General features: G+C 37.7%; 1 protein-coding gene across 1 annotated transcript; it reads right to left on the bottom strand.

Annotated features, from left to right (window-relative positions):
* Positions 1-8,733: 8,733 nt before the first annotated feature.
* Positions 8,734-22,815, bottom strand: cmpk2 (cytidine monophosphate (UMP-CMP) kinase 2, mitochondrial). The gene is made up of 5 exons (XM_057860217.1): positions 21,976-22,815; positions 17,204-17,324; positions 16,697-16,898; positions 12,527-12,760; positions 8,734-9,258 (listed from the first exon to the last, which is right to left on the bottom strand). Exons 1-5 carry the CDS (start codon positions 22,660-22,662, stop codon positions 9,138-9,140), a joined length of 1,365 nt encoding a protein of 454 aa, XP_057716200.1. The 5' UTR covers positions 22,663-22,815; the 3' UTR covers positions 8,734-9,137.
* Positions 22,816-25,664: the final 2,849 nt, after the last annotated feature.

The following is a 25,664-nucleotide window of genomic DNA, read 5'->3' as shown; positions in this document are numbered from 1 at the left end:
GCCACAGCTGGTGAGTCAAGGTTATAGCTTAAGGTGGCCTTCCCCTATTAGAGATGTTTTTCTGTAACTTGAGATGTTTTTAAGTTTCGATTTCGTTTCTATGGTGTCAACCCATAAATAGAGGGATGCCGTGTATCTCACTTTGTGCGTTAATCCGCGTCTGTACCCAAGAGCTCTTGTACTAAAACCTTCGGAAAAAAACAATCCATGGTTGTGGTTGTATTTATTTCTGTAATCTAGCTATCGAGGTAACACTTGTCTTGGAGTTCAAACTTGAGCTTCCCTGACATGCCCGTCTCGTCAACCCTGCGCTGTCATATGTATTTTGCGTTCTGGAACCTTATGATTTACAAATTAAGCCCCGAGTATATCATAGCACAAGCTTCAGGTCACTTCCCTATGAACTACTGTTTCATGGGCAGGGGTGTTCCAATTTGTCCTTAATATTATTACGAGTGTTCTGTTTTGAACTTTGCAGGATACTATTTGACAAAGGCCGTATAGAGATGCTGTGGTAGGCTATTGGTGCCAAATCATATGCATGACTCCTCTTGCTATGCCGCTTCATGTGGCAGCCAAGTGAGGCCCGCTCGGGTTCTTTGCCAAGGAACCAGACAACTATTCAAACCCCAACGCTCGCACATACAGTATAGAGACACCTTATGCATGCCCAATCTATACGAACCCCCATGCCTTCCCTCGTTATTCCCCTGCACCCCTTAAGTCTCCATACCCACCTCATTATTAATGATCTGAGGGACAGCTTTCATTTGATCTATTACTTAGGACGGGACGGCGGCTGCTGTGCCGCCACATCCCTGCTGGATCTTTAATTATTTCATGGAGGGCTTTCCTCCTCCTCGTCGCAGCCGCACTGTTGCGCAGATGAAATATTGAAGTTGAGCAGTGTAGTGCAAAGTGGCCCTGCGCAGGGTGAGGTGTATGTGCGTGTGTCTGTAGCAGTATGTGAAAAAGAGCGCCTACCAGAGAGCCCTTCGACAAATTTGCCCATTTTTGACATAAATTTGGTTTTGAGTAGTCATGATTTCACGGATGAGAGGCAAATTCCTAAACGCATAGCCTTGTGCACAAGTAAGAATTGTTGCTGCAAAGAATATCCGAGTCCTCTTTCATAAAATAACAACAGAGGCAGGAGTGCCGGAAGTCACTCACAGCAGGGGGTGCTGAGGAGCTTTTTTTAGTGTTTGCCATCCAAAAACAATCGTTTCGGTCCAAATTTGTTATGCTGGAGAGTTTTCTCCAGAAAAGGCGTGCGTAATGGCAGTACACACGCATGCTGCATAGTTGGTCGTCAAAAAATTGAGTAATGCAAACACTTCATTGAAATGCCTAAAGCATGTTTATTGAATCACACAAATAAAAAAATAGGGCTGTCAAATGATTCAAAATTTTTATCGAGTTAATTACAGCTTAAAAATTAATTAATCGTAATTAATCGCGATTCAAACCATCTATAAAATATGCCATATTTTTCTGTAAATTATTGTTGGAATGGAAAGATAAGACACAAGATAGATGTATACATTCAACATACATTACATAAGTACTCTATTTATTATAACACTAAATCAACAAGATGGCATTAACATTATTAACATTCTGTTAAATCGATCCATGGATAGAAAGACTTGTAGTTCTTAAAAGATAAATGTTAGTACAAGTTATAGAAATTGTATATTAAAACCCCTCTCAATGTTTTCGTTTTAATAAAATTTCAAAAACTTTCAATCAAAATAAACTCGTAACTCGCCATTGTTGATGTCAATAATTACACAATGGTGCTGAAACCCATAAAATCAGTCGCACCCAAGCGCCAGCAGAGGGCGACAAAACACCCAAAAACACATGTAACAAGTGCACATGACACTGTGCCGTCATTTTAATCTGTTTGAGCGGGGCATGTGCGTCAAATGCATCAAATATTTTAACGTGATTAATTTTAAAAAATTAATTACCGTCCGTTAACGCGATAATTTTGATAGCCCTATATATTGTATTATATTGTATTATATTGTTATTGTTATTATTATTTTATTTTATTTACTTTTGTTCCGTGAAGAATCCAGAAAGGGTTACTTGATTGTGGCTTTCTGAAAAACAATCAATTTTTACATTTAGGCACTCCTGCAATCGTCACACCTTTTCTGTTGCAAACTGACCCGGGCCCCTCATCAGAGAAGGGAAAAGTTATGTGGCCCTCACAGGAAAAAGTTTGGGGACCCCTGGTTTACAGTAATGTTTTGAACTAGTAATGTGCTATGCTTGTACTGTGTTTCACCAGTCAGTAAAATGACATTTCTGTATCTGTACACGAGCTCTTTTTTCTTTTATTCTTCTGTTTATTGGTGCTAAAATTAGGGTGCGCGTTATACAAGGGTACAGTAATTTTCCCTACATTTTACAAGTAAATTTGGGGTGCGTGCAGGGGTGAAAGTGGGCGGGAACGGCCAGGAACGCAGTTCTGTTATAAGATTCAGGGCCGGAACGTTCCAGTATACAGTGCTTTGATTCCGAAAATATGACACAACTGTCAAAACGCTATGTAAAAAAAAAATTAAAAAAAATACAAAGCTGCCACTTATGCATTCCATCTCCCAGAAGAAAAAATTCTACCAACATCAGATTTACATACACAAGAGTTAACAACAAGCATAATAAAGTGCTTGTGTAGCGTAATCCGTTTCCACCGATATTTATTATTTATTTTATTCCACGGACGGCATGGAGGTTTCCCCAGCTGTTGCAGTTATCTGTGTCTGACGATGACGAGTCACGTCATGTGCGAATGTACACAGCAAAGGAAAACGCCTGGACTCATTTAAACGTTCAATTGGCTGACATACTGACATGTGATCACCAGAGATAGTTAGCTCTGATGTGTCAAATGTGCATGTTTTCTAAAACAGCAAAAAAAAAGGGCAATGCAACAGAAAATGGATCAAATCTTTAAGAGCAAGGAAAGAGTTAAGGTGGCTTATTTATCATATTTAGTTTTATTTGCTCTGATGGGGAGGTTCAGGACATCTTAGCAGTCAATGCACTTTGGACTTCTATTAAAATACATTATACAGTATATATATAAAATATAAATCAATTAAGCCTGTCAAACGATTAAAATTTTTAATCGAGTTAATTACAGCTTAAAAATTAATTAATCGTAATTAATCGCAAGTAATCGCAATTCAAACCATCTATAAAATAGGCCATATTTTTCTGTAAATTATATTTATATTCTGTAAAATAAATTGTTGGAATGGAAAGATAAGACACATGACGGATATATACATTGAACATACGGTACATAAGGACTGTATTTGTTTATTATAACAATAAATCAACAAGATGGCATTAACATTATTAACATTCTGTTAAAGCGATCCATGGATAGAAAGACTTGTAGTCCTTAAAAAGATAAATGTTAGTGCAAGTTATAGCAATTTTATATTAAAACCCCTCTTAATGTTTTTGTTTTAATAAAATTTGTAAAATTTTCAATCAAAAAATAAACTAATAGCCCGCCATTGTTGATTTCAATAATTACTTACACAATGCTCATGGGTGCTGAAGCCTATAAAATCAGTCGCACCCAAGCGCCAGCAGAGGGCGGCAAAACTCCATAAAACACAATTAACAAGTGGGCATTTCACTCTACTGACATTTAAATCTGTCTGAGCGGGACATGTGCGTTAATTACGTCAAATATTTTAACGTGATTAATTCAAAAAATTAATTACCGCCTGTTAACGCGATAATTTTGACTGCCTTAAAATAAATTAAAAATATATTCCATTTTACTCTCCATAAGTCATTTGTACTTATTTTTCTAAATGTATGTTACTGATATCTTTATTTTTAAAAACACAACAAAAGTAAATGTTTACATTATCTTCAATTTTAATACACATCCTATCTTCATAAGTAGTTAAAAGTGAGATTTGGCATTTAGTATGTGAGGAAATGAGGGAAAATAAAAAATAGGAGATGGAGGTTGGGGTTATAGCTGTTTTTGTTCACTTTTATTTTGCAAATCATTGAAAAAATACAATTTTGAATGAAAATCAGTTTTTGTATGTGTTCGGAAAATAACTGACCAAAACAGTTTTCTTTATTTCAGTAGTTTTGACCCCCCCACCCCACCTTCCAATTAATAAATAAATAAATACAATTTCTGGCTCCGTGGCGACCTTCACGTCGGGGAGTTCCGGCAAGAAATTCTAACCACTTTCACCCCTGGGTGCGCGTTATACACGGGTTCGTCTTATATTCGGGAAATTACTGTAAGTAAAGCAATATCTGACAAGGAAATGTGGCTGGCAAGCCACCACACACGTACGCAAACACCCCCACAAGTCCAACACACACAGGTTTACACAGGTTTTTTGGGTATGATGTATGGTATCAAGCCTAATTGCTTTGCTCTCCTACTTCATAAATTTTAACCTCTCCTGAAAAGAAGCTACTGCATTAACAGCTATCAAAAACTCTGCGTTTATTTTGACTCGCACAGCACATCCGCCGTGTCGCCAGGCGGCTGGTGACTAATGAATTCAATAAACTCTACTGTGATACTTACCACATGCAGGGGTGCATACTCAATAAACACCTTCATTTTACTTTACGGGATCGTGTGGATAGTTAGGTTTTTTGCATGCGCAGCAGCATAATTGGCGGAAGGAGTAATCCGCGCGCTTATGTGGGGGAGAATCGCAATGACATTGATATACAGTGCTCCATTAATTGCCATATGAATAGGGTCTGCGGTGGTTGGCGTGCTGCTGATGCATCACAGCATATGAGATGGGTCACTCTGTCTTTTGGAGCCCCCGGCTTTGCCAAGCTCATAATTACAAAAACCCCCAATTAATCTTCCCATCACATAGGCCAAATATACACTTCCTCCCTGCGTAAATGACTTACATTGTGCACTCTGGCTGAATGGCAGTGCTTGTGCAGGGTGTGTAATATTTTGTGACTTTTTTTTTCTTTTTTTACCTCAATCCAGGAGAACAAAAAATACAACATTTTTACCGAGATCCATAGATTTAACAATCATTTGATGTAGAGATGTCCCGCTGATCGATCGGGTCCGATCACGTCATTTTCAAAGTATCGGAATCGGCAAAAAAATATCGGACATGCCTTTTTTTAATATATGTATATTTTTTAATTAAATCGTTTTGTAATTGTATTTAACGTTAGACATAATATGTTACACTCATCCAGAGTCTTTAGTTTAAGCCTAAGGTAGGGTTATCAAATTTATCCCGTTAACGGCAGTAATTAATTGTTTATTTTTTTAATTTATCACGTTAAAATATTTAACGCAATTAACGCATGTGCTGCACGACCCACTCACGCATTGTCGCGTTCAATCTGTAATGGCGCCGTTTTACCTATATATAGAGCTAAAGGGCAGCGTAAAATGAGTAGAGTGAATTTTGACAGCCTTTGGAGCCTTTTTTTAATTGGCTAAAGCCTTCCAATCCCTCTCCCTACGATTAGAAATAAGCAATGTGGGGAAGAAAGGTAGTAATTGATCTTTTTCTTAACACCCTATGTTATTTCCCAACGCAGAGAAGATATATCAATGGGTACCACTACGCACAGTCGTGGTTGCACTTCCCATCATGTATTTGGGCAGAACAGTTAAATGGCTACAGTATCATTTACTGAAAGCTCAACAAATACACTAGATGGCAATATTTAGTCACAATATACAAAGTCCCATTTATCCTTTAAGAATTACAAGTCTTTCTATCCGTGGATCCCTCTCACAGAAAGAATGTTAATAATGTGAATGCCATCTTGAGGATTTATTGTCATAATAAACAAATACAGTACTTCTGTACTGTATGTTGAATGTATATATTCGTCCGAGTTTTATTCATTTTTTTCTTAATGCACTGCCAAAATGTATATGATCGGGAAAAATTATCGGGAATGATTGGAATTGAATCGGGAGCAAAAAAAAAAAAAAAAGCAATCGGATCGGGAAATATCGGCTGATACTCAAACTAAAACGATCGGGATCGGATCGGGGGCAAAAAAACACGATCAGAACAACCCTAATTTGATGGAAAACGGGGCGCTTCGTAGGGGGCCTACTTTCAAAAACTTAATTCAAATATTTTCAAACCCAAGCCGCTAGCGACCTAAAACTAAAACAGACACCTCCCTTAGGCATACAGTTGTGGTCAAAAGTTCACATACACTTGTGAAGAACATAATGTCATGGCTCTCTTGAGTTTCCAGTTATTTCTACAACTCTGATTTTTCTCCGATAGAGTGATTGGAACAGATACTTCATTGTCACAAAAGACATTCATGAAGTTTGGTTCTTTTATGACTTTATTATGGGTTAACAGAAAAAGTGATCAAATCTGCTGGGTCAAAAATATACATACATGGATCTGAAAAAGCGAATCATTGACTTGAACAAGTCAGGAAAGTCACTTGGAGCCATTTCAAAGCAGCTGCAGGTCCCAAGAGCAACAGTGCAAACAATTGTTTGTAAGTATAAAGTGCATGGCACTGTTTTGTCACTGCCACAATCAGGAAGAAAACGCAAGCTATCACCTGCTGCTGAGAGAAAATTGGTCAGGAGGGTGAAGATTCAACCGAGAATCACCGAAAAGCAGATCTGCCAAGAATTAGAAGCTGCTGGAACACAGGTGTCAGTGTCCACAGTCAAGCGGGTTTTGCATCTCCATGGACTGAGAGGCTGCCGTGCAAGAAGGAAGCCCTTGCTCCATAAGCGGCACCTTAAGGCTCGACTGAAGTTTGCTGCTGATCACATGGACAAAGATAAGACCTTCTGGAGGAAAGTTCTGTGGTCAGATGAAACAAAAATCGAGCTGTTTGGCCACAATGCCCAGCAATATGTTTGGAGGAGAAAAGGTGAGGCCTTTAACCCCAAGTACACCATGCCTACCATCAAGCACGGTGGTGGTAGTATTATGCTGTGGGGCTGTTTTGCTACCAATGGAACTGGTGCTTTACAGAGAGTAAATGGGATAATGAAGAAAGAGATTTACCTTCAAATTCTTCAAGATAACCTAACATCATCAGCCCGAAGATTGGGTCTTGGGCGCAGTTGGGTGTTCCAACAGGACAATGACCCATAACACATCAAAAGTGGTAATGGAATGGCTAAATCAGGCTACAATTAAAGTTTTCGAATGGCCTTCCCAAAGTCCTGACTTGAACCCCATTGATAAGTGGACAATGCTGAAGAAACAAGTCCATGTCAGGAAGCCATCAAATTTTACTGAACTGCACCAATTCTGTCAAGAGGAGTGGTCAAAGATTCAACCAGAAGCTTGTGGATGGCTACCAAAGGCGCCTAATTGAAGTGAAAATGGCCAAGGGAGATGTTACCAAATATTAGCGCTGCTGTATGTATATTTTTGACCGAGCAGATTTGATCACTTTTTTCTGTTCACCCATAATAAAGTCATAAAAGAACCAAACTTCATGAATGTCTTTTGTGACAATGAAGTATCTGTTCCAATCACTCTATCGGAGAAAAATCAGAGTTGTAGAAATAACAGGAAACTCAAGAGAGCCATGACATTATGTTCTTCACAAGTGTATGTAAACTTTTGACATCAACTGTACATATATATATATATATATATAAGACACAAGATGGATATATACATTCAACATAAGGTATATAAGGACTGTAGTGGGCATTTCATTCTACTGTCATTTAAATCTGTCTATGCTGTCCTCACTCCGAAGCGTCTACTTTTTCCAAAGCTAGACAGCTAGTGAACGACGCCTTAATAATCAGACTTCTTCCTTTTTTCATCTGATTTATTGATAAAATGGCCTCAAACCATTATCCTCTTTAGACCGTCGTAAAACTACAAAAAAAAAGTACACAAGCATTGCATTAGCAACAACATTAGCTTAGCACGCTATACAGGTTCACTAAACATAAACAAAAAGCGTCTCATACAAAAAATATAACATTTCGCTTACTAACTTAATATGTACATTCTTTACAACAACCATACTTACGGACAAATCTTGTCCAAGGATCATATAAGCACAACATTACAACGTAGGCGTCAGCCCGAGACGTCGTGCAGCCATATTGAACTGGCAAGAAAACAATAAACCATGTCGCAAAGCGACCACAAGAGTTCGCTGTTGGACAGCACAAAAAGCCTTGCTGTTAAACTTACCAAAAGGCAGAATACTGTCTGAGCGGGACATGTGCGTTAATTGCGTCAAATATTTTAACGTGATTAATTTAAAAAATTAATTACCGCGCGTTAAAGCGATAATTTTGACAGCCCTAATATATATATATATATATATATATATATACCTCCAGGTGTTCAAAAACTCAGGTTATACATTTAAAAAATTATATATTTATTATCAGTTATCGATATCGGCTTTGAGGAGCAGGAAATTATCGATATCGGTATCGGTTTCAAAAAATGGATATCGTGCACCCCTAGTTTAGCCTGAGAGGATTTTTGAACAATTTTGAAACTAATGTACAAAACATTGAAAGCGCGGGCGGGGTGGTGGTAACATCAATAATCGATTCATAATCGAATTGGAGCCTCTGAATCGTAATCGAATCGTTAGGTGCCAAAAGATTCCCACCACTAGTGACAACACTGGATAATGCTCAAAGTTCCGAGATATTAAAATGCCAAAACATACACGTGACAAATATGTGTAATTCCTGAACTTTATTTGCAGTTATACCTTATAATTTTGCTTTACATTGCACTTGCTTTTACAATTTGAATTTAAGTGCCTCTTCCATACATTCGTTCTCTTCTCATCCTTTTTTTGCCATCACTAGAACAAGAGGCTGAGTAAACGGCGCTCCACAGGGCCTGAAGTATACTTGGTGTGATTTCTGCACGCTCACAACAGCAGTTAAATGCAATCTTCGGCTTAGGAATTGTGTCTATGTGTGTGTGGATGAATATGTATTCCTGGTTGGGTCAACCTGGGTACTCCGGCACTCTGTGGAGCGTCTCACTTTATACAATTTAGGCCACTGTGCCATTCACATTGCTTTACTGGCACCCAGTGGCCACTCTAGATAGTGCATCCACTTGAAGCTCAGCAAAGACATGAGTTGTTTACAAGTGGCATTTGGCCTTAATTAAAAGCAGCACTTGTTGGAGCACTTGCTGTGCAGAGGAGCTGGCGTCCACGCTGATGCACGTTGGACCACTGATCCTCCCGTAAGCCTTCTCCACTCTGCAAAAACACACACGCACATCACTATTGTTGACAAATAAAACGGCTTTCAACGCAAATATTGTATATTGGGATGACTACACGAGCCCCTCAGTGATGATGAACAGAGAAGACAGTGATGAATGGTGTGGCGCCCTTGAAATATATGAGAAAAGAAACACTACAGATGGCTTCGTGCACAACCGTTTCTCGAGACAAATGAGCCCTTGTGATAGTGATTGACCAAGTCTGCACAATCTCTCCTCCATTTTCTAATTGTGCTGGCCCAACATCTGGCTGTCCCATGTGGAAAGGCAATTATGTCAGGAGAAAAGATGAATGAAAGTAGCCATCGACCTGTCGGCGCAGCAGCCCGCAGGCCTGGCCGTGACTTGAGTTTTGACTTGCTTTTAATGGAGCACAACACTTCAACAACTAATCACCTGCGCTTGTTCATCAGCTTTTTACTCCGTACTTCTCAAGAAAGTCATTGATTCTTAAATGTTTGATTGATCTGATGCACACTGAGATAAAATGAAAATGTTTATAAGAAAGGGTAAAATGCTTAACGCCTAAGGGTGTAACGGTACATGTATTTGTATTGAACCGTTTCGGTACGTGGTGCTCAGTTCGGAACTTTGATATTATTCAAATATCTTTTACAGGTTGAAAAGTTACCTAGTGTTACTTTAATTGATTATAAAAATATTTTTTTTATTTGCAGGACTATTACACAAGAATGTATTTAAAAGTTATAGCAGTTTGAAAAAGTATCTGAACATTTTGGAATTTCTCACATTTCTGCATAAAATCACCATCAAATATGATCTGATCTTTGTCAAAATCACACAGATGAAAAACAAAACAGTAAAACCACCCAACATTTATAGGTTTTCATATTCTGATGAGGATAGTATGCAAACAATGACAGAAGGGGGAAAAATAGGTAAGTGAACCATCACATATAATATTTTGTGTCCCTCCCTTTGGCAGGAATTACTTCAACCATACGCTTCCTGTAGCTGCAGATCAGTCTGGCACATCGATCAGGACTAATCTTGGCCCATTCTTCTCGACAAAACTGCTGTAGTTCAGTCAGATTCCTGGGATGGCTGGCATGAATCGCTGTCTTTAGGTCATGCCACGGCATCTCAATAGGGTTCAAGTCTGGACTTTTACTTGGTCACTCCAGAACGTGTATTTTGTTCTTCTGAAACCATTCTGAAGTGGATTTACTTCTGTGTTTTGGATCATTGTCTTGTTGCAGTATCCATCCTCTTTTCTAGCTTCAACTGTCTGACAGACGGCCTCAGGTTTTCCTGCAAAACATCCTGATAAACTATTGAATTCATTCTTCCATTAATGATTGCAAGTGTCCAGGCCCTGAGGTAGTAAGACAGCCCCAAATCATGATGCTCCCTCCACCATGCTTCACGGTGGGCATGAGGTGTTGATGTTGGTGAGCGGTTCCATTTTTTTCCCTCCAAAAACAATCAAACTTTGGTTTCATCAGTTCATAAAATATTATTCCAAAACCTTTGTGGAGTGTCCAAGCGCCTTTTTGCAAACATTAAACGAGCAACAATGTTTTTTTTTTTTTTTTTGTTTTTTTTTTACTAAGCAGTGGCGTGGAGTCCTCCCATGAACACCATTCTTGGCCATAGTTTTACACATAGTTGGTGTGTGCACAGAGATATTGGACTGTGCCAGTGATTTCTGTAAGTCTTTAGCAGACACTCGAGGGTTCTTTTTACCTCTCTGAGTATTCTGCACTGAACTCTTGGCATCATCTTTGGTGGACAGACACTCGTTGTGAGAGAAGCAACAGCGCCAAATTCTCTCCATTTGTAGACAACTTCTCTGACTGTCGAATGATGAACATCCAGACTTTTAGAGATGGTTTTGTATCCTTTCCCAGCTTTATACAAATCAACAATCCTTAATCGCAGGTTTTCAGACAGCTCTTTTGACTGAGCCCTGATGCACGTCAGACAATGCTTCTCAGCAAGACAATTCTTACCCGGTGTTTTTTATAGTGGGCAGGGCAGCTTTAAACCACTCATCAGTGATTGGGCACACACCTGAATAAAAATGTTTGGTAAAAATTGGTTTCAATTGCTCTTTAAGTCTCTTTAGGAAGAGATTTCATTTACTTATTTCCCCCCTTCTGTCATTGTTTGCATGCTGTCGTCATTAATATATGAAAACCTATAAATGTTTGGGTGGTTTTCGTGAAAGCAGACACTGTATTTTCATCTGTGTGATTTTGACAAAGATCAGCTCACAACACATGTCATGTAAACAATGTCATGAACTTTTCCCACCAGCTACTAGAGTTAACTCCAGCGTGTTTAGTGTGTCCAGCGGTGGTAAAACGTGGTGTTTTCTCTCTGGCTACTGTCTGTTTTGAGAAAGAGAGTGTGTGTATTATGTAAACATGATACGAGTCTTACGTGCTTTTTATGGCAAAAAATTCAATTATTTTTGTTATGATAGTATTAATGTTGAGTTGTGGCTGTGGGTTTAGGCTCACCTAAAGGACTGCATTTTTTAAAATTCTATTTAGAATAATTCCGTTATTTTAAAATTTATTTGAACTTTATACTTATGTTGCAATTTTCTAAAATATTTTGAAAAATAAAAATCCTGTTCAATGGAAAAAACATTCCTGTTTTTTTGTTGTTGTTTTTTTTTAATACAGATCTCTCAAAGTAACACATTTAGAGCTGTAATTGCAAAACCGTCAGAATCTCATACCGGCACATGCCTATGCTACACTGTTACTGCATTGGACTTTACTTCCTTAGTCAAAAACAGGAAGCAACCTGATTGGACGTGCGCTCACTGTAATTAAACTAATTAAACACCATTTTACGCATCCACTACTACGGCTACTACTACTGCGCCTTATAATGCCCAATACATAAAAAAAGTTTTAAAATAGGCCATTCATTGAAGGTGTGCCTTATACTCCTATGCGCCTTATAATGTGGAAAATATTACACAGGAGTGAGTGACGCAAAATGATCTCATTGCCTGCCATCGACAACAATAGATGTCCAATTCACTTAATCTGGGAGAAATGGCTGTGGGTGATCATCTTTCAGTGCCATTCATTGAGCTAGACATCCAGCGGACGTTTAGCGCTGTCAATGGCAGCCAAAAATAAAATGGTCCGGCCCACATGAGATCTAATTGCCATGAATGTAGCTTACGAACCAAAACGAGTTGTGCTGTAAAAATACACTGCGCAATTGTCCCACAAGTTACTTGATGAATATTTAATTACCTGAGTCGGAACAGTCGGTTGTGATCCAGCTCATGCTCCTCTTTGGTCTCCCCTTGACCTCTGTCTCTTAGCCTCCTCTTCCTCTCCTCAGGGTCCAGTGTAAGAAGGACAACCAGACTGGGATGGAGAAGGTCAGTGGGCCAGCGGTAGAGCTCGGAGCCCTCTGCTGGGAGGTTACACACTGGACCGTTAACGGCTGTAGCGATGGCGTAGGCAGCTGTGCTGTGCCAGAACCTGAGAACAGGTAACGGTCACCTGTGTTGGTATCTTTTACATCTTATGCATTTTACTCTACAAACAGTCAGTTACTGTATCATTATGTCCTTAATGTGGAGGATAAACTAGTTGTATTGAGTGTTTTTTCTTTTTTTTTAAAAAACTTTTTCAAAAGAATAAAAATGGCGGGGGTTTTAACCAGAATGTAGTTACTACATCAGCTAACAGTTAGTCCACTTTGAATTCTTCTACGATCAACCCGCTAAAAGTTGCTATATGGAGTTTGTCACTCTTTCACCGTGACTGCCACCTCCAGCCTAAAGTATTTAGTCAACCACTAATTGTGCAAGTTCTCCCACTTGAAAATAATAGAGAGGCCTGTAATTGTCAACATGATTAAACCTCAACCATGAGAGACAGAATGTGGAAAAAAACAGAATATCACATTGTTTGATTTTTAAAGAATTTATTTGCAAATCATGGTGGAAAATAAGCATTTGGTCAATACCAAAAGTTCATCTCAATACTTTGTTATGTACCCTTTGTTGGCAATAACGGAGGCCAAACGTTTTCTGTAACTCTTCACAAGCTTTTCACACACTGTTGCTGGTATTTTGGCCCATTCCTCCATGCAGATCTCCTCTAGGGCAGTGATGTTTTGGGGCTGTCGTTAGGCAACACGGACTTTCAACACCCTCTGCAGATTTTCTATGGGGTTGAGACCTGGAGTCTGGCTAGGCCACTCCAGGACCTTGAAATGCTTCTTACGAAGCCACTCCTTTGTTGCCTTGGCTGTGTGTTTGTGATCATTGCCATGCTGGAAGACTCAGCCACGTCTCATCATCAATGCCCTTGCTGATGGAAGGAGATTTTCACTCAAAATCTCTCGATACATGGCCGCATTCATTCTTTCCTTTACACAGATCAGTCGTTCTGGTCCCTTTGCAGAAAAACAGCCCCAAAGCATGATGTTTCCACCCCCATGCTTCACAGTGGGTATGGTGCAATTCAGTATTCTTTTTCCTCCAAACAAGAGAACCTGTGTTTGTACCAAAAAGTTCTATTTTGTTTTCATCTGACCATAACACATTCTCCCAGTCCTCTTCTGGATCATCCAAATGCTCTCTAGCGAACCGCAGACGGGCCAGGACGTGTACTTTCTTCAGCAGGGGGACACGTCTGGCAGTGCAGGATTTGAGTCCCTGGCGGCGCATTGTGTTACTGATAGTAGTAGAGATGTCCCGATCGATCGGATCCGATCACGTCATTTTCAAAGTATCGGAATCGGCAAAAAAATATCGGCCATGCCTTTTTTAAATATATATATATATATGGTGGAAAACACTCAGGTGACTTCAAGTTCCGCTCTGAGACCCCCAATTTAGCCAACTTTCAAAATTGTCCGATATGCATGAGTGATACATCATTGGAAAGCTTAAAATCTTAATTTTCTGGGGGAAGAAAATTTTTGAGGAGAAGGGCATTTAAAAAAAAAAAAAAAAAATTTTTTAAACAGCAAAACCCTATCCGGAGGTGAGAGCACGCGAGAACAGAATTACAGACGCCATGACTTTAACAAGATATTATCGCGTAGTTACTTTGTTTCGATCCAAAAACTCCATGTAGCATGTATCACTGAGTGTCAAGACACAGTTGTGAATGGCCGCAGCTAGATTTTTGGGCGGCTTTATGGGTGAAACATGTTAATAAAAAAGGGTTGTGATGCAGGAATCGCAGACATCAAGGAGTGGTCGAGATGTTCTATTTCATACCCTTTTAAACGTTTTTTTCAACTTTTTTTGTTTGGATAAATTATTTATCATCTAACATATCGGAGAAAATGCCACAGTAACAATAAATACAATTAAGCGGTAGTTATGGGGTAGATATCTGTGACTTTTTTACAGACGCCATTTTTTTCATTGTGACATAATTTGTTTGAAAGTTTAAAATATGTGAGTGAATAATTTTTTAGTGTGTGTGTGTGTTTTTTTAAACAAAATATGAGACATCAATGAATGATTCTAAGCTAAAGACGACAGACATTTTGAATAATAAATATAATTAATTACCTTCATTTTATGACTGGGTTGAAACAAAAGCGGTTGCGCGACGTCCGTAAACTAGGGTTTTCAGGGTAAAGCGGACAAATTAAAAATAGTTCGGGGGCTTCATGCGCCATGAATCTGCTATGGCAGCATATAGCAGCATCTTGCTCTATCAAACATAACAGTTGTTTTGGCTTAAAATACAGCAGTTTCTTTTAAAGAGGAGTGCAAGAGCAGAAACTGCTTTTTCAGTCTTGTCTGTGTTTTCCGCCATATATTTTTTAATGTTTTCTTATTGTACTTAACGTTCCAGACATAATAGTTTACACTCATCCGGAGTCTTCAGTTTAGGCTTAAGGTAGGGCTATCAAATTTATCCCGATAATGGTGTAAATTAATTTATTTAATAATGGTAAATGGTGTTATACTTATACAGCGCTTTTCCACCTTTAAAGGCGCTCAAAGCGCTTTACATGTTACTTATACAGCGCTTTTCCACCTTTCAAGGCGCTCAAAGCGCTTTACATGTATCACGTTAAAATATTTAACGCAATTAATGCATGCGCTGCACGACCCACTCACGCATTGTCACGCTCAATCTGTAATGGCGCCGATTTACCTATATAGGCATATAAAAGGCAGCGTAAAATGAGTAGAGTGAATTTTGGCAGACTTTGGAGCCTTTTTTTAAAGCCTTACAATCACTCTCCCTACGATTTGAAATATCATGGGAAGCAATGTGGGGAGCAAGGTAGCAATTGATTTTTTTCTTAACACCTTATGTTATTTCCCAACGCAGAGAAGATACATCAATTGGTAGCACTACGCACAGTCATGGTTCCACTTCCCATCATGCATTTGGGCATGGCTACAGTATCATTTACTGAAAGCTCAACAAATACACTACATGGCAATATTTAGTCACAATATACAAAGTCACAAGTCTTTCTATCCGTGGATCCCTCTCACAGAAAGAATGTTAATAATGTAAATGCCATCTTGAGGATTTATTGTCATAATAAACAAATACAGTACTTATGTACTGTATGTTGAATGTATATATTCGTCCGAGTTTTATTCATTTTTTCTTAATGCATTGCCAAAATGTATATGATCGGGAAAAAATTATCGGGAATGATTGGAATTGAATCGGGAGCAAAAAAAAGCAATCGGATCGGCAAATATCGGGATCGGCAGATACTCAAACTAAAACGATCGGGATCGGATCGGGAGCAAAAAAACATGATCAGAACAACCCTAGATAGTAGCCATTGTTACTGTGGTCCCAGCTCTCTGTAGGCCATTCACTAGGTCCCCCTGTGTGGTTCTGGGATTTTTGCTCCCTGTTCTTGTTATCATTTTGACGCCACAGGGTGAGGAGGGAGTTGAAAGTCCGTGTTGCCCAACGACAGCCCCAAAACATCACTGCTCTAGAGGAGATCTGCATGGAGGAATGGGCCAAAATACCAGCAACCGTGTGTGAAAAGCTTGTGAAGAGTTACAGAAAACGTTTGGCCTCCGTTATTGCCAACAAAGGCTACATAACAAAGTACTGAGAAGAACTTTTGGTATAGACCAAATACTTATTTTCCACCATGATTTGCAAATAAATTCTTTAAAAATGAAAACAATGTGATTTTCTGTTTTTTTCCACATTCTGTCTCTCATGGTTGAGGTTTACCCATGTTGACAATTACAGGCCTCACTAATATTTTCAAGTGGGAGCACAATTAGTGGTTGACTAAATACTTATTTGCCCCACTGTATTCCATTTGTTCCCTACTCATATGTGTGGTCTCTTACAATTTAAAAAAATCGGTCACGATGTGAAAAATTGCTACGTATATGACATGATTTAATAGTGAGGCAAAGCCCACTAGACCTCATGAAGCTCAAAACCTTTTACCTGTCAATGATGACAGGTGTCTCAGAAGTTTGGCTGCAAATTTGGTGCGCTGTGATATAGTTGCCCAGTGCGTAGAAAGCCCTGCGGAGGATAGGAGGCTCCTGATCAAAGCGGGCCCTCCAGGGTGAGAGACACTGCGGAGGGGAACGCAGAAGAGTGGCCCCCAGTACATCCCTGAGAGACTCAGCCAATGTGGTTTTACCTGTAATAAAGAAAGAGAGGGAGGAAGGGTAAATCTTCAAATTTTATCACTGCACTGCTAAAAAAAAAGTTCAGCTACATCACAGGTTTTCATGAGGCGTGCCAAAGAGTACCGCGTGAGTGAATTATTCAATAAAGCATTTTCCCGGCGACGATCCTCTTCTGAGGTCATGATACACGATATTCCATTAGGCCAATCTCGCTGGTGGATAATAGCTTCGGCAGACAGCGACGGGTCATTGCTTTCGCATAACATCTTATACATCATGACGGTCATGTCTTTATTTTTGGCCTAATGGCATTAACCTGTGGCATCCAGGCCTTCTAAGACAATAACAGGGACGTCTGGTTTGCTTCTGGCTTCCATGCCACCGCTGCGAGGCAGCTGCTCCAGTACAGATGCCGCCTCCGGAATGATGTCAGCGCACTGAAAGACACACATTCACTTTGCTGTTTTAAATATAGAAACTAGGGCTGTCAAAATGATCGCGTTAACTGGTGGTACTTAATTTTTTAAATTAATCACGTTAACACATTTGACACAATTAACTAGAGCTGCAGCTATCAATTATTTTAGTAGTCGATTAATCGATGAACTAGTGATTCGAATAATCGAGTAATAGGATAAGGAACATGAACAATTACATTTCCTGAGCTGAGCCTCAAATGGTATAAAAAACAAATAAATAAATGGGGAGTACAACAAAAGAACAATTGGCTAAATTAAAACATAGCAAAAGTCCACTAGCTTAACAACTACAAAATGCTAACTTTTTTTTTTTTTTTTACAATGCTCTAAAGAAATGGTTCAGACGGATGTTCCCACAAAAGGGGCAAAATATACCTATAAACTAAATTACTAATGCATTTAAAAAACATGAGCTCAAACAAAAACTTAGTTTACGTTGGTCTTAACATGGAGCAGCTGGATTCAGCAATGTGAAATGAGGCAGGCTAGAGGGCAGTGTATCCACACAAATTAATAAAACTAAATGCAAACACTTTCAAAATAAACCATAAAAACGCCACCTTAATTAAACGAACACTCGAAGCAGCAAAATTTAATTTGAATCTTTTTTTTCTAATCGAATACTCGAGATAATCGATTAATCGTTGCAGCACTACAATTAACGCACATGCCCCGCTCAAACAAATTAAAATGACAGCAAAGTGCAATGTCCACTTGTTACTTGTGTTTTTTTGGAGTTTTGTCGCCCTCTGCTGGCGATTGGGTGCAACCGATTTTATGGGCTTCAGCACCCATGAGCATTGTGTAATTATTGACATCAACAATGGCGGGCGACTAGTTTATTTTTTGATTGAAAATTTTACAAATTTTATTAAAACGAAAACATTAAGAGGGGATTTAATATAACATTTCTATAACTTGTACTAACATTTATCTTTTAAGAACGACAAGTCTTTCTATCCATGGATCGTTTTAACACAATGTTAATAATGTTAATGCCATCTTGTTGATTTATTGTTATAATAAACAAATACAGTAAATATGTACCGTATGTTGAATGTATATATCCATCTTGTCTTATCTTTCCATTCCAACAATAATTTACAGAAAAATATGGCATACTTTATAGATGGTTTGAATTGCGATTCATTACGATTAATTAATTTTTAAGCTGTAATTAACTCGATTAAAAATTTTAATCGTTTGACAGCCCTAGTTTTAATATAAAATTAGTATAACCCGTAGTAACATCTATCTTTTGAGAACTTCAAGTCTTTCTATCCCTGGATCCCTTTAACAGGAAGAATTCATTGATAATTAGAATTAATAATGTTAATGCCATCTTGTTGATTTATTGTTATAATAAACAAATACAGTACTTATGTAGCGTATGTTGAATGTATATATCCATCTTGTCTTATCTTTCCATTCCAACAATAATTTACAGAAAAATATGGCATATTTTAGAGATGGTTTAAATTGCGATTAATTACGATTCATTTTTAAGCTGTGATTAACTCGATTCAAATTTTTAATCGTTTGACAGCCCTAGTTCCTATGCATATATTCATACATATGGCACATAAGGACATCTTGCATATATGCAAGCAATATTTTCCCGATTGATTTTTTTTCCTAACATCACATTGCTGGGTGAGGGCAGGGGTATTGCTTAAATCAAACGCCTTTAGGCGAGACGTGGACTACAATTTTAAACTAGGAGCAAGCTAATCACTGCACTTTATTTTCAATTGGTAGGTTTTGTTAGGTTTTGTGTTGGTTTTCTCCTAGTGTGACTTGTCCCTGTGATTGCCCATTGATTTCACCTGTTGTGCCTGCCCCTAGTGTATCCTCCAATCTGCATCCTCCTGTGTTACCCAGCTGTTCCTCGTTGTCTCGTTACCCCTTGTCTGCGTGTGTGTATATAAGCTCCCATTTTCTTTTCACTCCTTGTAGCGTTATTGTCAATGCCCACGTGCTCGTCGGTGTTCTCAAGTTTTCTTCGTCCAAGTCCTTGTGTTCCTTGACGTAAATTTTTTATATCAAGCCATGTGTTAGTGACCTGAGTTTTGTTTGTTTCTGTGTTTTTTGGATCCCCACAATATTGGTTGATACTTTGTTTTTTGTTAGCCTTAATTAAATCATTTTGCACTGCCGGTCTGCCTCCCTGCTTACTTTTCCCTGCATTTGGGTCCACACAACCTGTCTGCCCGCGTATTCCCAACAGGTTTAAGTTGTTGTCTGCAGGTGAATTTACATACACCCACACTAGGGGTGCAACAATGAATTGATTAATCGACAACTAGAGATGTCCCGATCGATCGGGTCCGATCACGTCATTTTCAAAGTATCGGAATCGGCAAAAAAATATCGGCCATGCCTTTTGTTAAGATATATATATATTTTAATTAAATCGTTTTCTAATTGTATTTAACGTTACAGACATAATATATTACACTCATCCAGAGTCTTTAGTTTAGGCTCCAGGTAGGGTTATCAAATTTATCCCGATAACGGCGGTAATTATAATTTTTTAAAAAATGTATCACGTTAAAATAAAATATTTAATGCATGCACTGCACGACCCACTCACGCATTGTCGCGCTCAATCTGTAATGGCGCTGTTTTACCAATATAGAGAGATAAAAGGCAGCGTAAAATAAGTAGAGTGAATTTTGGCAGCCTTTGGAGGCTTTTTTTAATTGGCTAAAGCCTTACAATCCCTCTCCCTACGATTAGAAATATCATGGGAAGCAATGTGGGGAAGCAAGGTAGCAATTGATCTTTTTCTTAACACCTTTTGTTATTTTCCAACGCAGAGAAGATATATCAATTGGTAGCACTACGCACAATCATGGTTCCACTTCCCATTATGCATTTGGGCATGGCTACAGTATCATTCACTGAAAGCTCAACAAATACACTAGATGGCAATATTTAGTCACAATATACAAAGTCACAAGTCTTTCTATCCGTGGATCCCTCTCACAGGAGGATTTATTGTCATAATAAACAAATACAGTACTTATGTACTGTATGTTGAATGTATATATTCGTCCGAGTATTATTCATTTTTTTCTTAATGCATTGCCAAAATGTACCTGTATATGATTGAGAAAAATTATCGGGAATGATTGGAATTGAATCGGGAGCAAAAAAAAGCAATCGGATCGGGAAATATCGGGATAGGCAGATACTCAAACTAAAACGATCGGGAGCAAAAAAACATGATCGGAACAACCCTATCGACAACTAATCAATTAGGAAATTAATCGACAACTATTTTGATAACCGATTAATCGCCTTCTTCACTTTAAACTTGGCTAAATTCTTAAAATTCTAACATATATTAATGCTGCAACAATTAACCGATTAACTCGAGTAATTCGATTAGAAAAAAGATTTGAATTTAACTCTGCTGCTTTGAGTATTCGTTTAATTAAAGGGGAGTTGTAATGGTTTGTTTTGAAAGTGTTTGCATTCAGTTTTATTGATTTGGGTCGACACACTGCCCTCTAGTGGCAACAGTGAATATAGATGGTATATTTCATTTCACGTGGCTGAATCCAGCTGCTCCCAGTTAAGACCAACATAAGTTTTTGTTTTCGCTAATGTTTTTTTTTAATGCATTCGTAATTTAGTTTGTAGATATATTTAGCCGTTTTTTGTGGGAATATGTGTTTGAACCATTTATCAAGAGCATTGTAAAAATAAATAAATAAATAAATAAATAAAAAATAAAAAATAAAGGATTTTATAGCATTTAAGCTAGCGGACTTTTGCTATGTAAGCTAGCCAATTGTTCTTTTGTTGTACTTTGATCCTCATTTATTTTTTATTTATACCAATTAAGGCTCAGCTCAGGTTTTTATTTCATTATTCGAACTAGTTCGATTAATCGACTACTAAAATAATCGATAGCTAGTATAGAACTCTATAGTATAGAACTTCTCAGTTGTAAGTATTAATCACATTTCTTCATTATATTTTTGTCACGTCTAAGTAGGACATTAACAAAAATCTGCTTTTACTTTGGAAAACAGCAACTCACATTTTTGCCAATTTTCAGACATCTTACCGTCTAAACTAGTTTCTTAATAAGGGTGCAACAACAAATCGATTAATAAAATAGTTGCCGACAAATTTGATCATCCATACAGTTGTCGACTACAGTTAAGTCAAGAAGCTGTAATATAATGTTATTTTTGAAGGAAATGGTCATCCATTTTATCTTCAACGCTACTTACAACTTGCCGAAAACCACTTCAAATTGTCGAGGTAATTGAAAAAAGTGACACTTATCCGATTGATCGATTAATCGTTTAAGTAATCGTTCGATTAATCGATTATGAAAATAATCGTTAGTTGCAGACCTAACACACAGTCATCCAAAGTTAATTTCGAGTAATAGTACTGTATTTTCTTTAGAAAATCCGTACATACCGCTCGTCACCACACGAGGACGCCATATTTCCACATATACATGAGTGCATGCACACATCTTCTCAAGGGATAATGAACCACATCAATATTTATGATATGATAATTCAAACTGGGTATCATAGCGTGCGTGTGTATCTAAAAAAACTTAGAAGTAACATTATTATACCTTCTTTAAGACATCACGGGCCTCTTGGAAACTGTAAAAAACGTCGTTGTTTATCAGGTTGAGCGTTGCCGGGTGATACTGTGGCGCTTCTGTCAGTACTATGTCATGATTCTGTTCGTCGTTCCACAGGTTCTGAATCCACCGTGGACGTGGAGTGTCCTCCTCATTTACACGAGAGTATGAACACACCAATAAGGGGTCTTCATGCTGCAGCCACTGTCGTAAAAGTTGCTCTGTAGTGTCGGAGCTCTCAGGGGAAGCAGCTTGTAAGAAATAGCCACGTATGAGGGAATCTTTGACGTTAGGTAGAAACGAGGACATCGGAAATAAACGACACTGGGGAGGAAGATCTTTTAGCAGCTTGTCTTTGAGTCCCCAGTGAAACCTGGCGCTGTGGATTGCGTCCCCGCTGGAAACGAGCAAAGAATAACACTTCACATCCTTTTGCACATGACCAAACAAGCGCTGCATTTCTTTCCCCGATGTTCCGGGTCGGTTGTCGGGGATTTTAAAGTAAACCGCTTCTCCGTCCACATCCACGGAGGAAACACGCGAGCTCCACCGAGAGAGAAGTGCCATGATCCGCCTGGGCATTGGCATTGCTTGTGTTTCGTTTTTCAGACAGCTGAATGGGAAACGAAAGTGAACACTGCGTTGGAAACAAAACTTGGGTTTGAGCATGAACATTTCGTAATCCACTCGGCGTCATGTTTACAACGCCATTATCGTTCAGCGATAAGATTTCAAAGTATCAGCTACATGTTTGAGTAAACATGTACATTAAAAGACAGATGTGATAAAAGAGCGGTTCAATCATGCACATACATTGATAAGATATGATATCCATTTTCAAGGCGACGGAGCGCCTTGATGTGACACGAATTTGAATTATTTGTCGCAAACTGAGTGTAATCGCTCCGATAAATCTTTCTCAAAAGTAGTCGTAATAAAGTGTGCTGTTTCAAATGCTTAAGTTATATATAGATAGAAAGATAAATATACTGTATATGCTGCATATATATATATAGATATAAATATCTATCTATCTATCTATCTATCTATCTATCTATCTATCTATCTATCTATCTATCTATCTATCTATCTATCTATCTATCTATCTATCTATCTATCTATCTATCTATCTATCTATCTATCTATCTATCTATCATTCAACATATGGTACATAAATACTGTATTTGTTTATTATAACAATAAATAAACAAGATGGCATTAACATTATAACATTCTCTTAAAGCGATCCATGGATAGAAAGACTTGTATTTCTTAAAAGATACATTTTTAGTACAAGTTATAGAAATTTTATATTAAAACCCCTCTTAATGTTTTCGTTTATCAACAAGATGGCATTAACATTATAACATTCTCTTAAAGCGATCCATGGATAGAAAGACTTGTATTTCCTAAAAGATAAATTTTAGTACAAGTTATAGAAATTTTATATCAAAACCCCTCTTAATGTTTTCGTTTTATTAAAAATTTTCAATCAAAAAATAAACTGGTTGCTCGCCATTGTTGATTTAGGGATGTACGTTTTTTCAAAGGGGTGTACTCACTTTTGTTGCCAGGGGTTTAGCTATTAATGGCTATATTTTGAGGGGAAAATAAATGTATTATATAAGCTGCACACAGACTACTTTTCATTGTGTGAAAGTGTCATTTTGTCAGTGTTGTCCCATAAAAAGATATACTTAAATATCTGCAGAAATGCGATGGGTGTACTCACTTTTGTGATACACTGTATGTATATGTATATTTCTATAAATGGTTAAGCACTGCAAATGTAATAATTACGATATAAATTATATATATATGTATGTATTAGGGCTGTCAAAATTATCGCGTTAACGGGCGGTAATTAATTTTTTAAATTAATCACGTTGAAATATTTGACGCAATTAACGCACATGCCCCGCTCAAACAGATTAAAATGACAGAACAGTGACAACACTTGTTACTTGTGTTTTTGGTGTTTTTTCGCCCTCTGCTGGCGCTTGGGTGCAGCACCATGAGCATTGTGTAATTATTGACATCAACAATGGCGTGCTACTACTTTATTTTTTGATTGAAAATTTTTACAAATTTTATTAATACAAAAACATTAAGAGGGGCCTTAATATAAAATTTCTATAACTTGTACTAACATTTATCTTTTAAGAACTACAAGTATTTCTATCCATGGATCGATTTAACAGAATGTTAATCATGTTAATGCCATCTTGTTGATTTATTGTTATAATAAACAAATACAGTATTTATGTACCGTATGTTGAATGCGTATATCTGTCTTGTGTCTTATCTTTCCGTTCCAACAATAATTTACAGAAAAATATGGCATATTTTATAGATGGTTTGAATTGCGATTAATTACGATTAATACATTTTTAAGCTGTAATTAACTTGATTAAAAATTGTAATCGTTTGACAGCCCTAATATATATATATATATATAACTATAAGCCACCACCCACCAAATTTGACATGAACATGGCATTTGTCATAGATAAGCCGCACTGGACTATAAGGCGTAGTTGTCCTCATTGTATTATGGGATATTTACACCAAAAGATATTGACTGGTAACAGTTCATTTGACAATGGCATCATAAGACTGTCATGAGCCCAAATGAACCACCATTAAGCTTTGAACCAATTGGGTGCAAAGCCTTATTGTTTCTAAAAGCTTCATTTGGCCATCACTGCTCCCTTGGGGGAGACAGTCAACCGCTGCTGCCACCTGCTTTCAACACTGTTGTCATCCAACATTCCTCCTAGCATGCATTGCGGCGCTACAGATGTAAATAACAGTCATGTTCTATGCTAATAATTTCTTCAGTTACTGTTCCAGTTGTTTCATTAATTGCTAGTTATGCTATTTGGTAACATTTTCTTGGATAGTGGTGCAATAATACTGTCATATGACAGTCATAATTATTACATGACAATGTCATAAGCATTCATGAATGCTTATAATAGAGGTTGGTTAGTGTCATCCAGCAAATTGTCTCACTTTTGAATGGCCGTAAAAGATCTGAGCTGGACATAAATGGAGTTAGTGAAATAATATGCCACATGACACATATTGAGATCTGTCATAAGCATTCAGTAATGCCCATGATAGTGTCATGTCATAATTATGATGTTCTTATGACAGTCTTATGATGCCGCTGTCAAATAAAGTGTTACCTATTAACCCAAATAAATCAACAAATAAGCCGCATTGGACTATAAGCCGCAGGATTCAAAATGACGGAAAAAAGTAGCGGCTTATAGTCCGAAAATTAGGGTATATATATATATATATATATATATATATATATATATTAGTTTTCCCATTGGCAGTGTATCAAATACTAGTTTTCCCCACTGTATCTTAACATTTTTAAATAAAATATTTTTTTTTAATTGAAAAAAAAAAACTCCGCAATAGACTGAGGGCGTGAAGTTTAAAGTGCGATATAGCAAAGAATCACTGTACTTCCTATTTGCATTTTGCAGGATGTTGCATCCCACAATGCCAACAACAACAGCAGACGATATAACACACTTAAAAACTGTATAGCACTGCAGTTACTCATTTTTTCAGTAGAGTACTGTTGATTTTTTAACTGAAAATCATGGTAAAAAATAAATTTAATTAAACATCTTTAGATGAAGTACTGATTTTTTAAA

The sequence above is a fragment of the Corythoichthys intestinalis genome, chromosome 15 (genome assembly GCF_030265065.1).
Source record: "Corythoichthys intestinalis isolate RoL2023-P3 chromosome 15, ASM3026506v1, whole genome shotgun sequence".
Classification (NCBI taxonomy): Eukaryota; Metazoa; Chordata; class Actinopteri; order Syngnathiformes; family Syngnathidae; genus Corythoichthys; species Corythoichthys intestinalis.
Note: the sequence above shows the minus strand (reverse complement) of the source record. Positions and strands in the feature narration are given on the sequence as shown.